This window comes from Mesoplodon densirostris, chromosome 3 (assembly GCF_025265405.1).
Source record: "Mesoplodon densirostris isolate mMesDen1 chromosome 3, mMesDen1 primary haplotype, whole genome shotgun sequence".
In the NCBI taxonomy this organism is placed as follows: domain Eukaryota; kingdom Metazoa; phylum Chordata; class Mammalia; order Artiodactyla; family Ziphiidae; genus Mesoplodon; species Mesoplodon densirostris.
The window spans coordinates 143,003,955-143,024,625 of NC_082663.1; the positions used below are offsets into that span (position 1 = coordinate 143,003,955).

The 20,671-nt window shown below is 40.0% G+C and overlaps 1 protein-coding gene and 1 pseudogene across 1 annotated transcript; one reads left to right on the forward strand and one right to left on the reverse strand.

The window, feature by feature from the left end:
• The first annotated feature begins 1,571 nt into the window (after window positions 1–1,571).
• LOC132486583 (zinc finger protein 14-like) lies at window positions 1,572–20,189 on the forward strand. Its single transcript, XM_060093979.1, has 4 exons — window positions 1,572–1,647; window positions 15,534–15,660; window positions 15,869–15,929; window positions 18,067–20,189. The coding sequence occupies exons 1-4, from the start codon at window positions 1,645–1,647 to the stop codon at window positions 19,628–19,630; spliced, it is 1,755 nt and encodes a 584-aa protein (XP_059949962.1). The 5' UTR covers window positions 1,572–1,644; the 3' UTR covers window positions 19,631–20,189.
• LOC132487272 (U6 spliceosomal RNA) lies at window positions 11,499–11,592 on the reverse strand (annotated as a pseudogene).
• Window positions 20,190–20,671: the final 482 nt, after the last annotated feature.

Below are 20,671 nucleotides of genomic sequence, written 5' to 3' on the forward strand. Positions count from 1 at the left end.
CAAGAAAGAAAAACTAAACAACCTGAAAGGCAACACCTGTTGGTAGATTCATGAAGATTTGAGTACATGGCAATCAATGCTCCCCAAATCAGAGACAGATAAATAGAACTGTCAGTTACCTGGAGGTGAAGCAATTGGAGCCAGTAACCTCTAGAAACATTTAAACTGGTAACTTGAATTTGCTGGAGACACAGATTGGACTAGCTTGAGATTTAAAACATTTAGGGAGTCCAGTCTCAGGGAACCCCCCAAATTTATGAATTTTTCCTACAGGAGCCCAACCAGGTTCTCCTCATGAATGATGGAAAAACACTGCCTCATGCTTCATGCAGGAGTCAGGAAAACCATTTTGATAAGCACACAAAGCATTCTGTTCCCTGTAACTCAGGCTCTCAAAGAAAATTAACTTGCCAAAACCTTATCTGAAATGGGGCAGAGCAGTCAGACAGCTCCCTGACCCTTCAGGTTTTCTCTGTGTCAAAAGGGAAGGAATGAATACTAAGAACCTGTTCTGAGGTTCATTGTCCAGGGATTCTGTCCTGCCAAAACATTACAGGTTTAATCATAAGAGAACATTTTTCCACACCAGTACCTTCCTACCGTATCAACAGGGCTCAGTATAAAAAGAGTGGATTAAAACAGAGTTTTAAGACACAGACTATTTACCATTGAGTTTCTAGGGATACCCAAACACAGCAGGGGAGATAAATACAAGGAGACTTGTATACAGCATAAGGTATAGTAAAAGGGAAATTTATAAACACCTATATTAAGAAAGATATCAAATTAACAACCTAAATTTACACCTCAAAAACTAGAAAAAGAACAAGCTAAACCTCAAGTATAAAGTGAGTACTTTTCAAACTACAAAACATGATGAAAAGAAATTAAGACGAGTATAAATAGAAAACATCCCAATTTCATGGTTCAGAAGAGTTAACATTGCTGAACTGGCACTACTTCACAAAAATGCCAGCTATAATCTTTGTAAGAAATTGGCAAGTTGTTTCATAATTTTATATGAGTGGGGAAGAGGCAGGGATGGATGGAAGGTTCAATCCTGTCAAAGGCCAAATATTAAAATGGAGCAGACTCTTTATTACAGATGGCGGGGTCACCTTAAGTGTCTTTGTTTCTAAACAAGGGTCACAATTTAGAATGGTCTGACAGACTTAAGCCAAGACCCTGACCCATATAGGACGTAAGACCCTATTGTTTCAGTGTCGCCTGATATGGGCCATCTTCCAGTGCTGTACTTTATTCATTTGGGAATTCAGTCAGCATTTCCCTGTACCTCCGCGTTCATAAAGAACTGGGCGAAAACAACACAGGCCGCCCCAAGCCGGAAAGAAGTTCCGTTTAAATGCAAACATCCTTTGCCGGATCAGGTCGCCGCCCACCCGCAGAATCTGGTTCCGCAGACCTGCATCTTCCTGCCCTGCTGTCACTCAAGCGTGGGGGGCGAGGCCTCTCAAACTGTCCAATCAAGAACCCCGTTGGGGAAAGTGGGTGGGGACACGCACTGCATTGGCGCAAACATCCCTACTCGCCCCTAATCGTCTCTGTGGCTTTGCCGCAGTGTCCCTCACGCTGTGCTTTGCTGCGGTCGTGGGAGTCATAGGAGGGACTCAGGGAAACCTAGAAATGGTAAGTGCGCTGCCCAGCGATGTGGAGACGCGGTGGAGGGTCTGATCGGAACCGGCCCTGGCAGGACCCGGGTCTGACCGCGGTCAACTGTGGGGTATGCGGACCCGAGCTGCGTGTGTCTCCGCTCGGACCTCAGTCCCCTCGGTCTGGCAGCATGGGGGCGGGGCCGGCAGCTGAAACCCCGGGCGTCCTGTCCCGTCACTGTGCGCGGCGACTTGGGCCCTGACCCCAGAGCCTCTCTGGGCAGCTCTGCGCCCGCAGTCTGTCGTCTCCCCGAGACTGTGCGGTGACCACAGGGAGAGTCATCAGGGAACAGTCGTGACTGGGTCTCCGGGGATCGTGCGTGGGAGGAGCTGTGCTCTTTGGAGTCCACAGTCTCTCGTTTCACGTCAGCGGGACTCGTTTTCTTCTGAGTTTTACGAGTGTTGTGGTTTTTAGAGCAGTGTTTCAAATTCACAGCTCTTGTTTCCCCAGCCTAGCTCTGGCAATAAATCTCTCATTCCCAAAGCCAGCTTCACTTTTCCGATTCACAGCATCACTATCAACTATTTGTCCTCTGTGGTGCATTTCAGAGCGACCCAATACTTTAACTGTTTATCCTTTTCCCACAGAGCCATGGATGGCCCTTAAAGATTTATTTATTTTTTTTATCTGTGGATGTTTTACATGAGAAGAAAGACGAATAACCACACGGAATCATGTACGTTGTATGAAACCTTGTGCCTCTCCGCCAGAATCCTTACAGGACACATACATCCTATGGGAAGTCCTTTGGGTGGAGTTTATTTTTGTGGAAACTGTCAGCACTGCCTCTCCCTGGGTTTGTAACTTTAAAGAGATTTACTGACTTGGTCTGCATTTTTCAATAAAGGAAAAACGTATTTAGTCAATAGAGCTATAAGGACAGTATAAAATAGTTCCAAACAAGCAAGAAAGAGGTGACTGAGGGAAGATAAAATATTCTTGTATTACATTACATTTGTTAAGAATTTTGGTTCCACTCTTTCTTTCCCTGAACGTGTGTAGTAAGTTTCTGAGGTCTGTGTTTACTTTTGGATATTTTCAAATGAAATTGCAGGGCTTAGACCAAAAGTGTTCAAGTATAGTTAATTATTTACAAATGAATTTCTTGCCATGGAAATAATAATTAACTGACATCTTTTATTCTGGATGGAATAGATATTTGGGGTTTTCTGCTTGAACTACTAAAGTGCCTTACCATTTTCTTTCCTCCTTCCCACATGAACATTGGATTTAAGTTATTCTGCTGTATTGTTCAAAAACTGGCTTTGTGTCATTTAAAATCTCAGGGATCCAAAGCAAGTCCAAGGAGGATAGAGGCCTGTGGTCAGTGAGCTTCACTAAGGCCCCCTTGAGGTTGGAAAGGGAAGTACTGCGAAACCTAGTTGGTTCTTCCTGGGAAGCCTTACCCTTGCAGGTGTCCTCCGTGTTTGCATCCACCACAGAAGGAAACTTTATAGTGAGAGAAGATGCAGGGCTTTGGAAAGCTGGCGGTGCACCTGCACGTGGGGGTGGGGATGATGCCTTTTTTAGGTTGTAGTTGTAGTTCCGTAGGCCTAGACACTTTTAGACAGAGTGTTTGAGTTTTGCATCCACGGTGTACATGCAATTAGTGTAATTTGCACACACTGAGAGTCTGTGAAGATCAGGTGTTCTGTCTCATGGACAAAAGGTTTATGAATTGGGGAGTTCCTTTGGGTCAGAGCCTTAAACTGAATCAGGCTGAGAGTTTCCTGACTTGTGACAAGAAAAGCCTGGGGGAGGGAGTGCTTCCATGCTTACAGGAGAGGGGAGGACGTGTAGAGCTCCCAGAGATCATTCGTGTGGCTGCTCACCTGTCCCTACCCTCCTTCACCAGGGACTGACCCACTCTAGAGGTTCCATCTCAACCTGGAGTGTTTAGACACCAAGTCTGGAATATGTTCAACTTTCTGAAAATGGGGTTTTCTTCTGAATTTGAGGGAAGCAGCCTGCTTATCTGTTTTTATTTCAGTATTTGGATTCTTTTATCCTAAATATTGCAGCCCTTTAACTCTAGTTTGCACCAGCACTTGGGATTTTAAAATGTAAGTTGATCGAGAGGTATGATGTAAGGCAAGAAAATTGTGGAACCAAATAGGATTTTTATTCCATTTAGGCAAGAGAACCTCAAGATGTGAGATGGGCATATTTAAGTTCTCAGGTGCTTTTTCCATTTTTAGGTCAATGTATGTGCCTGTCCCTAGAGAAATTTGACATTTAAAAGGCTATTATACTATTCCTAAGGTAAATGAATTCCTATTTTAATGGATGTGAGGAAAAAAAACAATTGAATTTCTGTTTTCACCGATACGAGGAAAGTCCTCAAAGCCTCTGTAAATATTTGAAATTCTTAGTTTACTTCAGCTCTTACTTTGCAAGTCCTAGTGTATTAGAGTATGCCATTCATTCCTGAAAACATCACCAGTGTGAAATATAGTGGAAGGACAAACTGTAAGGCCCTAGTCCTTTTCATTAGAAAGGGATATGTAAATTATTTACAGTCTGCAGTCTTATACACCTTACTGTTTAAAGGATTAAGTCTTGGTGTGGTTTCCTATGTAGAAAAGTTAAAATTAAATTAATTTTTAAATGTAAAAGTTAATATAAAATAATTATTAAGCATAGCAAAATATGGCATATAAAATTTTTTCTCCTTCTTTTCAATAAATAATTCATGGGAAGGTTAAAAAAATCCCTAAGGTAGGAAACTAACTTAAGACAACTCCCTGCCCACATATCCCACTCCACTTCTGTGCAAAGAACCAGTTTTGATTACTTCCATCATCCTGCTAGTGTTTCTTTATATAAAACCAAGTCATTGTGAATGCACATTTTTCTTCTGTTTGTTCTTGGGTGGGGTGGTGGGGATCCACATATTTGATGTTTGACTACTGAAAACTTAAGCCTCACCCCTCCCTTTTCCCCTAGCGCTTCTTACCTGGACAGGCTGATAAGAAAGCCTGGAAGCTTCTGATCCATGAGCTGCTGTTTGTTGGGGTCTCCTCCTGTGCGCTGTGCTGCCCTGTGGGGCACTGTTGATCCCAGCAACCCTGGGTTCTATATACAGAGGATTCTGAATTGGCAGTTTCTATAATTCTTTGTCCTTTGGAAGCAGGAGTATGGGAATGGGGCCCTCCTTATAGTGTTTCTGGTTGGATGTCTTGAGTGTAACCCATCTATGTGTTTGGAGTGAAGATGTGTCTGAGGCTGGTGTCTCCCAAACTTTAGGAGGGGTCTTAGTGTTACCAAGTTCAAGCTCATACTGCTCACGGTGTTACCCAAAAACTGGGTTCACCTCTTGGTGGGTGTTGAGCCAATAGACACAACCAAGCCAAAGATCGGGAGAAGGAAGGATTTATTATTACTTGCAGCAAGTAAGGAGAACACTGGGGATCTTTCCCAAAGCATTGTCACCCTGAACAACAAATTGGGGAAGTTTTAAGCTAAGGGTACATGCATGTTCATGAAGGGGATTTAGCAGAGGAGAATTCAGCGTAAAATTGGGGCAAAGGTTGACAGAGTTCAAGCTTTGGTTTATGAAGTCAGGAGGCTCAACATCATCATTCCATCCTCCACCTGGGTGGGGGCCTTAGTTCCTGCAGAAGTCAAAGATATATTATTTTGTATATATATCTATATCCCTTGAGGAGGAACTAGGACTCTGCTGTATTACTGCACTATTGTTTGACTACTTTTTATCTGTTCTTTCATTCCTTTGTTCCTTAAGTTCATTGATTACTGAGACCTGTTCAAGGGCAAGCATTGTGGCCAGGCTTAGATCACAAAATGGCTTAGGCCAGAAATGGCTTCTCTTATGTCAAGAAAGCCAGGGTTCTCTTTCACTGAGGTTCCCCTAACTTACCTGCTTACAGCTGCATGACAGGCCAATAAAATGAGAGGTGAGGTGTTGGGGCAAGAGTAGCGACTTTATTCTGAAAGTCAGCAAACTGAGAAGGTGGACTAACTTCCTAAAGAACCATCTTAATTCAGAAAAGAATTTAGGGTTTTTTTTATGCTAGGAGGAGAAGTGAGATGGCGGTTTTTCATCTTCTTGTGGCATTTTCCCAGGAGGCAGGAGGTCCCAGCTCCTAAGTCACCCTTATCTGTAGATACCATCTAGCCCTGGAAAACAACTAGTCAAAAGCGCTGTTATTTTTAGGAATTAGGGTTTGGTTAATGATTATCATGCTGTGGGGGATGGAGGTTAGGAGGACAAAGTAAAATACTTTAGTGCATTCTGTGAAGTTAGTACAGCTTAATCAGGTCAGTTAATAAAATATAGAAGGCCTGGGAATTCTCTGGTGGTCCAGTGGTTAGGACTCGGTGCTTTCACTGCTGTGACCCAGGTTCAGTCCCTGGTCGGGAAGCTAAGATACTGGAAGCTGAGTGGCTCGGCAAAGGGGGGAAAAATATATATACACACACGTGCGCGCGCACGCGCGCGCACGTGTGTGTATGTGTGTGTGTAAAAGGACTTTTGTAACAAGGCAAGAGAGCAGATAGCCCCTGTTACATTAGGGTGTTATGAATACGATTATACCCCGTGAATGAGGTGAGCCTAGGGGTTACTTCTTAAAGGGCAGTTATTTCAAAGAGAAAGAAAGAGAAGAGAGGGAAGGGAGCCAGTAGTTGGTGGACTGAGTATACTCTCCAAATACCAGAGGGCTCATCAGCAGCACCTCTGCTGCAGCTGCTTCTCCCTCTACTGCAACAAAGATCCTGACCCTCTGAGTTATTAGGGGCGACACCATAACCTCACTGTGACACAGCAAAGGAATTAGCTTTAACTGATTTAAGTTTGGGTTACTTAAATTATATGTCACGGAGGAAGAGACATGATACATCTTCACCTGGTTATCCTCAGGGAACCTCAGCAGCCTTGCCATTTCACAGTCTCTGCAGGTAGGATCTGCACTGCATGCACTTTGCTCCAGGAACACAGGTATGACATCACACTAACAACGTCCTCCTCTGAGGATATTCGTTTCACGCTCATTCAGAACTAGTATTGGAATGGGAGCTCATATGAAGTGGATGGGCCATTGACCCACGCATAAGATAAGACCCTCATGCCTTGGTCAAGTTCCTGAAAATTCTTTGATAATCAGATGGCTGCTCCCCCACAAGATCTGCTGGGTCCTTTTGGTGTTGGGAGGCAATGTTTTCCTTGTTTACTAATTTTACTTGAGCCCATATTTGCTATTCCTTGGAAATTTGCCCACCTTGAGGTCACCCCTACCACGACTGTGTTTAAATTGCCGTACAACAGCCACACATAACAATAACTCATGTTAGAGTCCTCTTAGCCTCCTTCACTGTAGAGTTTTTAGTGACCTTTCATACCTCCTGGAGTTCCCACGATGGCCTTAAATTGTCCATAGGCTTCTGATGGAAGAAACTGCCCTGTGCCTCACACTTTTGCCATTAGAGCTGCAGTGACTGTCACACACCGAGCTCTCTTGAAAATAAAGGGTCTCAGAGCTTCCCTGGTGGTGCAATGGTTAAGAATCCGCCTGCCAACGCAAGGGATACGGGTTCGAGCCCTGGCCTGGGAAGATCCCACATGCCGCAGAGTAACTAAGCCTGTGTGCCACAATTACTGAGACTGTGCTCTAGAGCCTGGGCACCACAACTACTGAAGCCCGTGCACCTAGAGCCCGTGCTCCCAACAAGAGAAGCCAGCGCAATGAGAAGCCCACGCACCACAACGAAGAGTAGTCCCCGCTTGCCGCAACCAGAGAAAGCCTGTGCACAGCAACGAGGACCCAACACAGCCAAAAAGAAAAAAAAAAAGAAAATAAAGGGTCTCATAAGCACTGAGCTTGTGACCCTCTGCTGAGCTGCCCATTGTGCTTTTGACCCTAGAACTAGCACCCCATCGGGTTGGGATGCCTAGCAGCACCACCGCGTGCAATGATGGAGCGAAACCTGTCCTGGTTTATGCCTCCTGCAGGAGGGTGGCCTGTTCTCTCTTCAGTACATTAAAGGATGCTGTGGTCTTGGAAGAGGTCACTACTCCCCCAGATGGAGACTTCCCTTGGGAGTTTCTTGGGATTAACTGAATGCATAGCTCTGGGGTGTGCATAGACATTAAGGATGACAATATGCATTCGTGCATGATGAGCTCAGTGAGAGTTGCTGCTCTTCATCTCTTGTAATATCCCTGATAAATGACCAAACCACACGGCTAACCAAACATCAGAGAGTCATCTTGATACTGGCCAAACATTGGCCCCATCTACATGTATTCACAGCCTTTTGGACGATGTCTAAGAATTGCCCCTTTGTATTAAAAGAAATGTTGGGATCTCTTGATTTAGAGATACCCAAAATAGAATTCAGGGTTATTCTCATCTGTACATATACTAGGTCCACAATATAGGGACTCACCAGGACACTCTTATCCATGTTGGAGTCCCAGACATGACTGGTAGTAACCGTGGCACTTCTCAGAAAATACAGTGCTGCTCTCCAACATGACATTCAGTTGAAGTTTCACTTCCGTTAACAGGTCTCAGGCTCATGGAGCACCATACTGGCTTATTGAAATAAGTTCAAAAAAGTTGTATGAAAAGTGTCCCGTTTTGGTCATCAGTCATCGGGTGAATTGCAATGAGTCTGTCTTCAACTTTTTTTTTTTTCTAATTCACTTCAGTTTTCTTTTAGAGCAATTTTAGGCTTACAGAAAAAGAAAAATAGAGAGTACAGGGAGTTCCCACATAACCAGTCTGCATCCACACAGTTTACACTATTTTTAAATCTTGTGTGTGGAACATTTGTTAAAATTGTTCAGTGAATGTTGATACATTAAAGTATACAGTTTACAGTAGCATTGACTCCTTGTGTTAAAAGATCTATAAATCCTGGCAAATGTTTAATGACATACATCCTTCATTTCATTTCTGTATCCTATAGCATAGTTTCATTTCCCTAAAAATCCTATATGCCCAACCTATTCATTCATTCTTCCCTTGAACTCTCAAATCCTTCACAATCAGAGATTTTTTTCTTGGCTCATAGTTTTGTCTTTTCCAGATTGTCACATACTTGGAATCATACAGTGTGTAGCTTTGTGAGATTAGCTTCTTTCACTTAGCAGTATACTTTTTTTTTTTTTTTTATTCGGCCGCACGGCATGGGGAATCATACTTCCCCGACCAGGGATCGAACCCATGTCCCCTGCATTGGGAGCACGGAGTCTTAACCACTGGACCACCAGGGAAGTCCCTTTTGGGTTCCTCCATGTGTTTTCATGGCTTGATACCTTATTCCTTTGGTATCCTTCAACCTTGCTCTGCTCTTATTAATTCCAAGAGTAATCTCTGTTGTAGATTCTTTCAGATATTTTACGTAGACAATCATGTCATATAGAACAAAGACAGTTTTATTTCTTGCTTCCCAATCTGTATATCTTTTATTTCCTTTTCTTACTGCATTGACTAGGGCTTCTAGTACAATGTGTTTTGTTTTTATTTGTGTGTGTGTGTGTGTGTGTGTGTGTGTGTGTGTTTGTAGTACAGTGTTGAATAGGAGTGGTGAGAGGAATCTCCTTGCTCTGTTCCATTCCTGTCTTACCAGTAAAGCATCTAGTTTCCCACCACTAAGTATGATGTTAGCTACAGGTGTCATGTAAATGTTCTTTCTCAAAAAGAGAGAGTTCCCCTCTATTATTAGTTTGTCATCATAAATGGATATTGGATGGTGTCAGGTCCTTTTTCATGTTCATTTTCCCCTTCTTTCATTTCTGATATGAGTAATTTCTGTCTTCCCTCTTTTCTCAGTTATGTTGACTAGATACTTATCACTTTTATTAAATTGATCTCATCAAAGGACAGCCTTTGGTGTTGAAAACAGAAGAGTGTTTTTTTCCAATATATTTAAAATAATTTCAGACTTTTTGCTCCTTTAAATATTTCCACATTCTTTGATCTTCCAATCAAGCTTATCCTCAAAAGCACCACCAGCTGTTTAATTTCTATTTTCTGAGAGGTTTAGTTTTCCACTAATGGCTTCTCAAGATCCACATCAAAAATCCACCAGATTTCCATTTTCCATTACCACCAGCTCTTCATCTTTGCCATTATTTGGTGTTCTGAAGTTTTGTAATTTTAGGCATTGTAGGAAGTGTCGGGTGATATCTCATTCTTTTATTTTCAGTTTCCTGGTAATAAGAATTTTTTCACGTGCTTATTTACCATCTGTATATCGTCAATAAAATGTGTTCAGATCTTTTGCTCATTTTTAATTAGGTTGTCTTCTTTTTGTTCAGTTTTAAGAGTCCTTTGGATGTTTTGGATACCAGTGCTTTATCATACAGATGATTTCCAAGGATTTCTGCCAGTCTGTGGCTTGTGTTTTCATTCTCTTAACACTGTGTTTCACTGAGCAGGAGTTTTTCATTTTAATGGAGTCAAAGTTATTTTTATCTTTTGGATCTTGCATTTGCTTTTGTATCTAAAAATTAATCACCAAAACCAAGGTCACCTAGATTTTCTCATATGTTATCTTTTTGGAGTGTTGTAGTTCTACATTTTACACTAAGTACTGTGATCCATTTTGGGTTAATTTTTATGAAAGGTTTTAAATCTCTGTCTAGATTCATTTCTTCATTCTGCATGTGGATATCCAATTTTTCCAGCATTATTTGTTGAAAAGACTAAATTTTTTGTATTTAATTGCCTTTGGTCCTTCGTCAAAGTTGAGTTCACTATTATGTGTGGATCTGTAGGAAAGCACTTGACTTGTGCATGTTAACATTTTAATCTTCAACCTTCCTCTACTCTCTTAGTAGTTCAAGGTCTTTTTTTTTTTTTTTTTTTTTGCTCTTGGAATTCTTTGAGGTTTTCTCCAAAGACAGTCTTGTCATATGCCAGCCAAGGCAGTTTTATTTCTTCTCATTTTTTATCCTTTTTATTTACTTTTCCTGTCTGATTGCATTAGCTAAAAATTCCAGTATAAGATTGATAAAGGAATGGTGAGAGGGGACATCCTTACCTTCTTGATGTTACCGGAAAGCATCTAGGTCTTTCTGTATAGTCCATTTATATTAAACAAGAGGCCAGTTGATGTAGAAGTAGATGTGGGCAGAGGGGAAGCATTCTCTAGAACACTGATTTGATCTCAATCTTTTAGTGATCCTGTATCTCTGGGTTTGACTTTCTGTGATACAATGAGAAAGATGTTTGGTCTTTGTCCCGCGTTCCTAGCAAAAACCTTTTGAAGTCCTTGGAATGACTTGAGTAATAAGGGTGATAGAGTGTCTTTTGTTTTAAGTAAATTACGAAACCCGATGGTGTGTCAAGGAAATCTATGAGTTGTAGACGCCTGAGTAGAAATGTTGGTAACCAAGGTATGCCATTTGTGTCTGGCATCTGAAGTAGAGACGTTGTCTAGTACTGAGCGCTTAAATCTATAGAGTGTAACATATGTGAGTTAGTGTTAGAATTGAATTGAACTGTTGGACATCTATTTGGTGACGGAGAGTTGGAGAAGTGGCATTGGGACACCACATATTTGTTGTTAGGAGGGGAAAAAAACACTGTTATCCTCAGAGGTGCCCCCACCTTTGAGAGCAGAAAATGCTAAAAGAGACTCACGTTGGCTATTTCCCTACACCTACAGGTCAGTTAGGCTGTAGCAAATTCCCAGTTAGTTGCATGCTTGCGAAATAGATTGTTTTCAGGACAGGCCTTGTTAAAAAGAAGAGACTATTCTGGGTATTTTTTTTGTTTTGTTTTGTTTATTTTTACAGTTGATTTACAGTATTATATTAGTTTCAGGTATACAGCATAGTGATTCAGTATTTTTATAAAAATATGGAACACTTCATTAATTTGCATGTCATCCTGCTGACCTTCTCTGTATTGTTCCAATTTTATTTAAAAATTTTTATTGGAGTACAGTTGATTTACAATATTGTTTTAGTTTCAGGTGTCTGGGTGTACTTGTTTGTTTCTATTTCTAATTTGGAGACAGCAGTTTACCCTGTGACCTCAGTTCTCTGGTGGAAGAGTTGTTGTTTTTAAGTTTCTTGGCTTTTTTTCTTCTGAGGACTAGAAGGCACCAGAAGCTGACTTCTAAGCTCCTTAGATACCAGACCATAGATAAGAAGTCTCTGACTCCTTTTTTTGATGTTTGAGTGCTAACAACTTTAAACCTTACTTCCTCTTTCTTTCATCTACTTGTGCCCACATCTGTACATGGTGATAAGAAAGCCTCAGTGTCCCTTCCTTTGGTTCTGGCAAGTGATTGAATCCACAGAAGGCCTTGCTCGTGTACTTGAATTCTCACCCTAGCCCATCCCCTAAGCTCAATAAAAAACCCAGGCCAGGCTCCTTTCCTTCTTTCCTTGATGTCTCAAGGCATTTTTCACCATCTTCAGAGGCTTCCTTTCCTTTTCCCAAACACTTCCATTATAGAAGTAAGAAACCCCTTTCATGCTCTTTAGGTGTGTATATGTTAATCATCAGTGCAGACATCTGAACTAAATCTCAGGCGAGGCTTCATCTTGTCTGTGCAGGAGACCATAACAGTTATAGAATAGGTAACATGCTGCACTTTTTGCAGTACTCTTTGCTTTACTGTTTTATTGATAAAACCTTCAGATCTGTTGATATTAGTGTATGTCCCCTTGTATATCTCTCCAAGTGCAACTATGCAATAAATTCTGTGGACATTGTTGGAAATTGCTGGGCTGTAAATAGTGATCAAGTTCATATTCACAGGAAATAGCAATGGAGTATATCACTTGGCCGTTCCTCCATTTGTGCATAATTTAATGATTTTTTTCCCCAATGGTCTTCAACACTTGGGATTTTCTTTTTCTTTCTCTTCTTCTTTTTTTTTGGCTGCTTTGGGTCTTTGTTGCTGCGCGCGGGCTTTCTCTAGTTGTGGCAAGTGGGGGCTACTCTTCATTGCAGTGCGCAGGCTTCTCATTGCAGTGGCTTCTCTTGTTGTGGAGCAGGGCTCTAGGGCATGCAGGCTTCAGTAGTTGTGGCATGCAGGCTCAGTAGTTGTGGCGCACAGGCTTAGTTGCTCCGTGGCATGTGGGATCTTCCCAGACCAGGGATTGAACCTGTTCCCCTTCACTGGCAGGCAGATTCTTAACCACTGCACCACCAGGGAAGTCCCAAAACTTGGGATTATTAAATTGACTAAGTTTTGTTCTAACCACTGTGAAATGGGATTTACTGGACATATTAGTGTCCTATTACCCAGTAGCCAAGGTGATGGACATTTTTTCATATATTATCCTTTACATATCTGTTAAATATGTTTTGCTTCTTCTTCCATTTTAAAATTGTCTCTGTTCATTTTAACTCTACAAAGTAGCCCTTTTCTATTTTTATACCTGTGTACATTGCAGATATTTTCCTTTTTATGTATCTTTTAACTACCCTAATTTTAATATATTTGAGTTTGTCTCTGGCTGTATAGATCATTCTTTTGCTTATATGAGATACTCTTTCTATTCTTCTATCAATAAAACATTTACCTGTGACTTCTAAAAGTGGCCTAGTTTTATCTTTCACATTTAAATCCACAATGAGGAGGCTATTGTCTATGGAATGGAGGGAAATACGCTGCATTTTTCCAACTGGATAATAGTTTGTCCCTTATGTAGTCACATGTTCATGATATTTGCCACTACTCTCCTGTTCTGTCCTTGAACAACTTTCCATATTAAATGCTGGTCTATGGAAGACACTTTTCCTTTCCTTTGTTCTGTTTGTTTTTCTTTCTGCTAATACTTGTATCGTCTGAATTACCATAGAGGTGTGTTAGGTAGACTGCCATGTTTTTCCATAGAAGACTTTGTCCATTTTTGGACCTTCCTTCTTTGTATTAGGTTTGGAGGAGTAGTTTTTATCAAGTCCTAAAAACTGTTTTAGGTATTTGTGAAATTTAATAAATGTATCATTTGGGAGACATGACATCTGGGCGATGCTGAATTCTTTCTAAGAACAAATGCCATCATTTTACTTATTTCAGTCTACTTTGACATTACCCAATAATTAAAAAAAATTTTTTACATGAGGATCATTAAATATTTTGTATTAGTCTTGTTTAGTATTGAATTAAATTTGGTGTGGAGGAAACCAGAAGCAAGCTCTCAAATGTTGTCTCTTGGTGTTACCACGTAGGATGGGCTCAGTTCTCCAAGTAACAGATTAGAGACTCAGTGCCCATAGTTGTTTAGGGAGGTGGGTACTGATCAGGTAGGCACCTTCTGCTGAACATGACACAAAATTACCACTCTCCAAAGGAAAATAGGAGTTTACCATATACACTTTAGGCTCACTGAGGCACTTTTATCTGTAAGGTTGGTCGGCTTACTCCCAAAATCACAGATCCCAGATACCAGTGAAAGATGAAATTTGTGAGCAAGCATTTCTAAGGCTAAGCAGTCTTGGGCCTGCTAATGTTCACTGTCTTTTGCACACTAGGTGGTTGGACTTTGTTATGAGCAAGTGCTGTTGTTCCAGTGAAGAAAGAGTAATTAGGGCTGCCCTAGGCGGCTCCTCTTACTCCCTGGACCCACAACAAGAGAGGTGTTCCTTCGTTGATGTTGCTCTACCAAACAAGCTATTTCTAGCATCAGAATTGATGGATGGGAGCCTTTTTTCTGTTCCCTTCACATGGACATCAATGGGTAATTGGTCTCTTTCAGGGACCAGCATTTAGGAAATTATGCCACTGGGGAATTCCTATACCTAGGATGGACTGTCATGCTGCTGTGCCCCACCTGGGAGCTCAGAAATGAGAGAAGGTGGGAGGACAGACAGCCTCTAGAGTGGCTGGTCAGGTATCACTTGCTGATATAAGAGAAAAGCGTTTTTTGTTTTTTTTGTTTTTTTGTTTTTTTGAGAAAGCACTGTTGAACTCTTTATGTATTTTTATAATTTGTGCAAATTCACCATGAAACCATTGAAGATTTTAATGAAGCCCTTGCAAACTTTGTCTTAACCTGTTCCTCAAGGTCATCAAGGCCCAGATTATAGTTGTATGATTCTGCCGAAAAGAGGTCTTCTGTGATCTTATCATCTCAGTATGGTGTTCTAAAAATTGTTCAGAAGCCATCCCGAGGCACATGAATATAGGGATTTTGTGGAGGTGTGAGTTGTCCTGTTTTCCTCCTCATGCCTCGGCTCTGACTCTGAATAACTTCCTAGCCCCATGAAATGAGATAGAGAAAGGAAAGCAAAACTGAGTATGTGATAAATATTATATAAATTTTAATTTATACTCCTCCACAAGAATATTTTCATTCACCCACCTGGATCTGACTACTTCTATTAGCCTGGAGTACTTCAGGACAATATGACTAGCTGGATCTTGTTACAGGTTGGATTTCCACAGGACTTTTGGCCTCATGTCTGATGATGAGAATAGAAAGAAAATCTTCCAGTTCTTCACCGTGTTGTTATTTGTTAAAACCTCATGCACATGTGAACCTGTGCTTGTATAGTGCTGCACGATATGGTGGGTACTAAAGAGGGAATGAGAAAGTTTTTATCAGAATGAACTGGTGTGCTTAAAATGGATTATTTCTTTCATCTGTATAGCAAGTTTCTCTTATTTCTCCAAGGTGCTCTATGTCTTGACAGAGAGGAATAAAGACTTGAAGTGATCACAATACAAATGTAACAGTAAATTCCTTGTGTTCATGATGCTCTTGAATTCATGAGGGAGTGTCACCATAGAGTGAGAGTTCTAATGACAAAGTTATAGAACAAATGTTTGGAGACCACAGAGTCGTATGTGAACCTCCTATGAATTGAGTATAGATTGCTGGTGCTCTTCATTCTGTCCATTCTCTCACATACGTCTTTGGGATGTTTTAGGATTCAGTGACCTTTGAGGATGTGAGTGTGAAGTTCACCACAGAGGAGTGGGCTCTGCTGGATCTATCCCAGAAGAAACTCTACAGAGATGTGATGCAGGAAACCTTTAAGAACTTGACCTCAATAGGTAGGGATGATGACATTCTTACTTAGTCAATTAGAGAACCAGTGTTGCTTGCTCATCAACACTTTCAAGAGGTGAAATGTGGAAAGGGACTACATTAGTAAATAAACCAGGCCTGAGCATAGTTCATCATGGACCTGTCATGTAACAACTTTTCTCTGATATTTTATAACTTACAATGATTTTTTGTTGTTGTTGGTCTGCATTTTAGGAGAAAAATGGGAAGACCCTGATACTGAAGATCAGTATGCAAATCATGGGACAAATCTAAGGTGAGGTATACTCATATGAGAAAACAATGTCCTGTGACAGAATGTTAGTATGCCATGACATTTTTTTTTGTTGATAGGAGCTCACATTTCCTTTTTTGTTTGTTTGTTTTTGTGGTACGCGGGCCTCTCACTGTTGTGGCCTCTCCCGTTGCGGAGCACAGGCTCCGGACGCGCAGGCTCAGCGGCCATGGCTCACGGGCCCAGCCGCTCCGCGGCATGTGGGATCTTCCCGGACCAGGGCACGAACCTGTGTCCCCTGCATTGGCAGGCGGACTCTCAACCACTGCGCCACCAGGGAAGCCCCATGACATTTTTTTTTTTTTATTCAAGTACAGTTGATTTACAATGTTGTGTTAGTTTCAGGTGTATAGCAAAGTGATTCAGTTATACATATATATATATACATATATATATATATATATGTATATATATATACATTCTCTTTCCAATTCTTTTCCATTATAGGGTATTCCAAGATATTGAATATAGTTCCCTGTGCTATACAACAAGTCTTTGTTGTTTATCTGTTTTATATAGAGTAGTGTGTATCTGTTAATCCCAAATTTCCAATTTATCCCTCCCCACTCTTTTCCCTTTGGTAACCATAAGTTTGTTTTCTATGTCTGTGAGTCTATTTCTGTTTTATAAATAAGTTCATTTGTATCATTTTTTTGGATTCCACATGTAAGTGATACCACATTTTCTTTATCCATTCATCCGTGATGGACATTTAGGTTACTTCCATGTCTTGGGTGTTGTAAATAGTGCTGCTATGAATACTGGGTGCATGTTTCTTTTCGAATTAGAGTTTTTGTCTTTTCCAGATATATGCCCAGGAGTGGGATTGCTGGATCATATGGTAATTCTATTTTTACTTTTTTATGGAACCTCCTCCATACTGTTCTCCAGAGTGGCTGCACCAATTAACATTCCTACCAACAGTGTAGGAGGGTTCCCTTTTCTCCACACCCCCTCCAGCATTTATAGTTTTTAGACTTTTTAATGATGGCCATTCTGGCCAGTGTGAGGTGATACCTTGTAGTTTTGATTTGCATTTCTCTGATAATTAGTGGTGTGGAGCATCTTTTCACGTGCCTGTTGGCCATCTGTGTGTCTTCTTTGGAGAAATGTCTATTTCAGTCTTCTGCCCATTTTTTGATTGGGTCCTTTGGTGTTTTAATATTGAGCTGTATGAGCTATTTGTATATTTTGGAAATTAATCCCTTGTCAGTTGCATCGTTTGCAGATACTCTCTCCTATTCAGTAGGCTATCTTTTCATTTTATTTATGGTTTCCTTTGCTGTGCAAAAGCTTTTAAATTTCATTAGGTTCCATTTGTTTATTTTTGCTTTTGTTTCCATTACTCTAGGAGACAGATCCAAAAAAAATATTGCTGCGATTTATGTCAAAGAGTGTTCTGCCTATGTTTTCCTCTAGGAGTTTTACAGTATCCAGTCTTACATTTAGGTCTTTAATCCATTTTGAGTTTATTTTTGTATATGGTGTTAGAGAATGTTCTAGTTTCATTCTTTTACATGTGGTTGTCCAGTTTTACCAACACCACTTGTTAAAGAGACTGTCTTTTCTCTATTGTATATTCTTGCCTTTTTTTGTCATAGATTAATTGACCATAAGTGCATGAGTTTATTTCTGGGCTTTCTATCCTTTTCCATTGATCTATGGTCTGCTTTTGTGCTAGTACCATACTGTTTTGATTACTGTGGCTTTGTAGTATAGTCTGAAGTCAGGGAGCCTGATTCCTCTAGCTTCTTTCTTCTTTCTCAAGATTGTTTATGCCATGACATTGTAAAACAAAGAAGTAAAACAAATCAGCCCAATCTTAAAATTAATGAATCTTAGAATTTTTGCATCAAACCTTTTTTCTCAAATGTGTCTTAAATGTTGAGTGTTTGAAAAATAGTACACTTGGAATCAGTATTCAGAATCACCATTTATGAATATTACTGTTTTGATAATTGCTTTGATTATCTTGCAGAGCTTTAGTAAATTCACTTTCAATCAGAATGTGCAGAAAATGTGCACTTTCCTTTAAAATGGTAAAATTTTCATTGTCATAACTATTATTAAATATAATTAATAAACAATTCATTAATAATACGCTTCTTATTTTTTACAGCAGTCATATGGTAGAGAGACTCTGTAAAAATAAAGAAGGTAGTCAGTATGGGGAAACATTTAGCCAAATTTCAAATCATAATCAGAAAAAGAAAACTGGAATAAAACTATGTGAATTCAGTGTATGTGGACGAGTCTTCATGCGTGATTCATCCTTTAATAGGCACATGACATCTCGCACTACACCCAAACCACGTGAGTATCAGGAATATGAGGAGAAGCCATATAAATGCAAGGAATGTGGGAAAGCCTTCAAGCATCGTCAATCCAGACATACTCATGAGAAGATTCACACTGGGGAGAAACCCTATGATTGTAAGAAATGTGGGAAGTCCTTCAAGCTTCGCCAGTCTATTCGAAGGCATGAAAGGATTCACACTGGAGAGAAGCCCTATGAGTGTAAAAGATGTGGAAAAGCCTTCAGATATCACCACAACTTTCAAAAACATGAACGAACTCATACTGGAGAGAAACCCTATAGATGTAAGCACTGTGGTAAAGCCCTCAGTTCTCTCAGATACTGTCGAATTCATGAAATAACGCACACTGGAGAGAAACCTTATAAATGTAAGCAATGTGGTAAAGCTTTCAATTGTCCTAGTTACTTTATAAAACATGAGAGAACTCATAGTGGATTGAAACCATATGAATGCAAGCAGTGTGGTAAAGCCTTCAGTTGTGCCAGTTACATTCGAAGACATGAAAGGACACATACGGGAGAAAAGCCCTATGAATGTAAAAAATGTGGTAAAACCTTTAGTTGTTCAAGTTCCTTTCGAAAGCATGAGAGAACTCATACTGGAGAGAAACCCTATGAATGTAAGCAATGTGGTAAAGCCTTCAGTTATTCCAGATCCTTTCGAAGTCATGAAAGGAGACACAGTGGAGAAAAGCCCTATAAATGTAAAAATTGTGGTAAAGCTTTCAGTTGTCCAAATTCCTGTCGAAAACATGAGAGGACTCATTCTGGACAGAAACCCTATGTATGTAAGGAATGTGGGAAAGCCTTCAGTTCTCTTGCCAAATTTCAAAGACACATGATGAAGCATACTGGAGATGGACCTTATAAATGTAAAGACTGTGGGAAAGTCTTTGATTGTCCCAATTACTTTCGTTGTCATGAAAGGACTCACAGTGGAGAAAAGCCATATAAGTGTAAGGAATGTGGTAAGGCCTTCAGTTTTCTATGTTGTCGTCAAATACATGAAAAAAGTCATACTGGGGAGAGGCCCTATGAATGTAAGCAATGTGGTAAAGCCTTCACTTATCTCAGTTCCATTCGAAAACACAAAAGAACTCATACTGGAGAGAAACCCTATGAATGTAAGGAATGTGGAAAGGCCTTTATTTATCCCTCAAATGTTCAAAGACACTTGATAACGCATACTGGTGATGGACCTTGCAAATGTAAGGATTGTGGGAAAGGCTTTGATTGTCCTAGTTCTTTACAAGCACATAAAAACACTCACACTGGAGAGAAACCCTATCAATGTAAAACTTGTAGTAAAGCCTTCAGTTGTCCCAGTTCTTTTCAAAACCATGAAAAAACTCATAATGGAGAATAGCACTACGAATGTAAGGAATGTGTGAAAGCCTTTATTTGTCCCAGTTCATTCCAGTTACATAAAGGAGCTCACACTGGAGAGAAACCCTATTTTTGCAAACAGTATGGCAAAGCTTTCAGCACTCTCTGTTATATTCAGATACATGAAAGAACTTGTACTAGACAAACTGAATGTAAGGAATGTGGGAAAGCCTTCATATATCACATGTTTCCAAGGACACATGAGAGTGCACACTAGAAACAGTATATATGTAAGGAATGTGGGAAAGCCCTCAGTCCCATTTCCTTGGAAAGCCACGAAAGAACTTGCACTGGAGAGAATTGTATTGAATGTAAACTATGTAGGAAAACCTTCACCTGCCCCACATCCTTACAAAACCATGTGAAAATGTACATGTGATAGAAACCTTGTAACTGAAAAATAAGGGAGACTTTTCCATTTTAACAAATATTTTCAAAGTCATATGAAAACTGCACTGGAAAGAAATTATCTCCATGTAAGTACTATGGGTATGCTGTCTGAAAATTCACAACATGAAAGAAATGTTATAAATTTTCTTTGTAATTGACTGATTCTTAAAGTGATTCTCTATAGTATGGATTTCTAATTAGTTTTCAAAGCACACATTGAAGTGAGATAATTTTGTAGGTACTCATTAAGCAAGAGTTCCTAAAAAATTAATAGGTAGTTTTTTCTTTTAGTCATTTAGTAAATTTTTGTGTGTCCATTTTGAAGTCTATTGGAACCATGAATTGAAGTTTATTTCTAGTATGCAAGTAGGTTTAATTTTTACCCAATTTTGTAAGTTACGTGTAAGGAAAAGGACATTGAAAAATACCAGTTTGGTTTTTTTTTTCCTACTGGCTTCCTGTGGCAAGTACTGGATATGCCTTATTCATTTTATATATATATATATATATATATATATATATATATATATATATATACACACATATATATATATATTCATTCCACCTTATTTAGCAGAAAACTATCTTTTTATTACCTAAGGATCCTTATTCTATTTTCCATGGAATATAT

What these genes read in the sequence shown, in the direction of transcription:
- LOC132486583 (XM_060093979.1), top strand. An exon ending in TAAGAACTTGACCTCAATAG is followed by an intron (nt 15,661 to 15,868) that starts GTAGGGATGATG and finishes TCTGCATTTTAG; the next exon opens with GAGAAAAATGGGAAGACCCT. An exon ending in AATCATGGGACAAATCTAAG is followed by an intron (nt 15,930 to 18,066) that starts GTGAGGTATACT and finishes TATTTTTTACAG; the next exon opens with CAGTCATATGGTAGAGAGAC.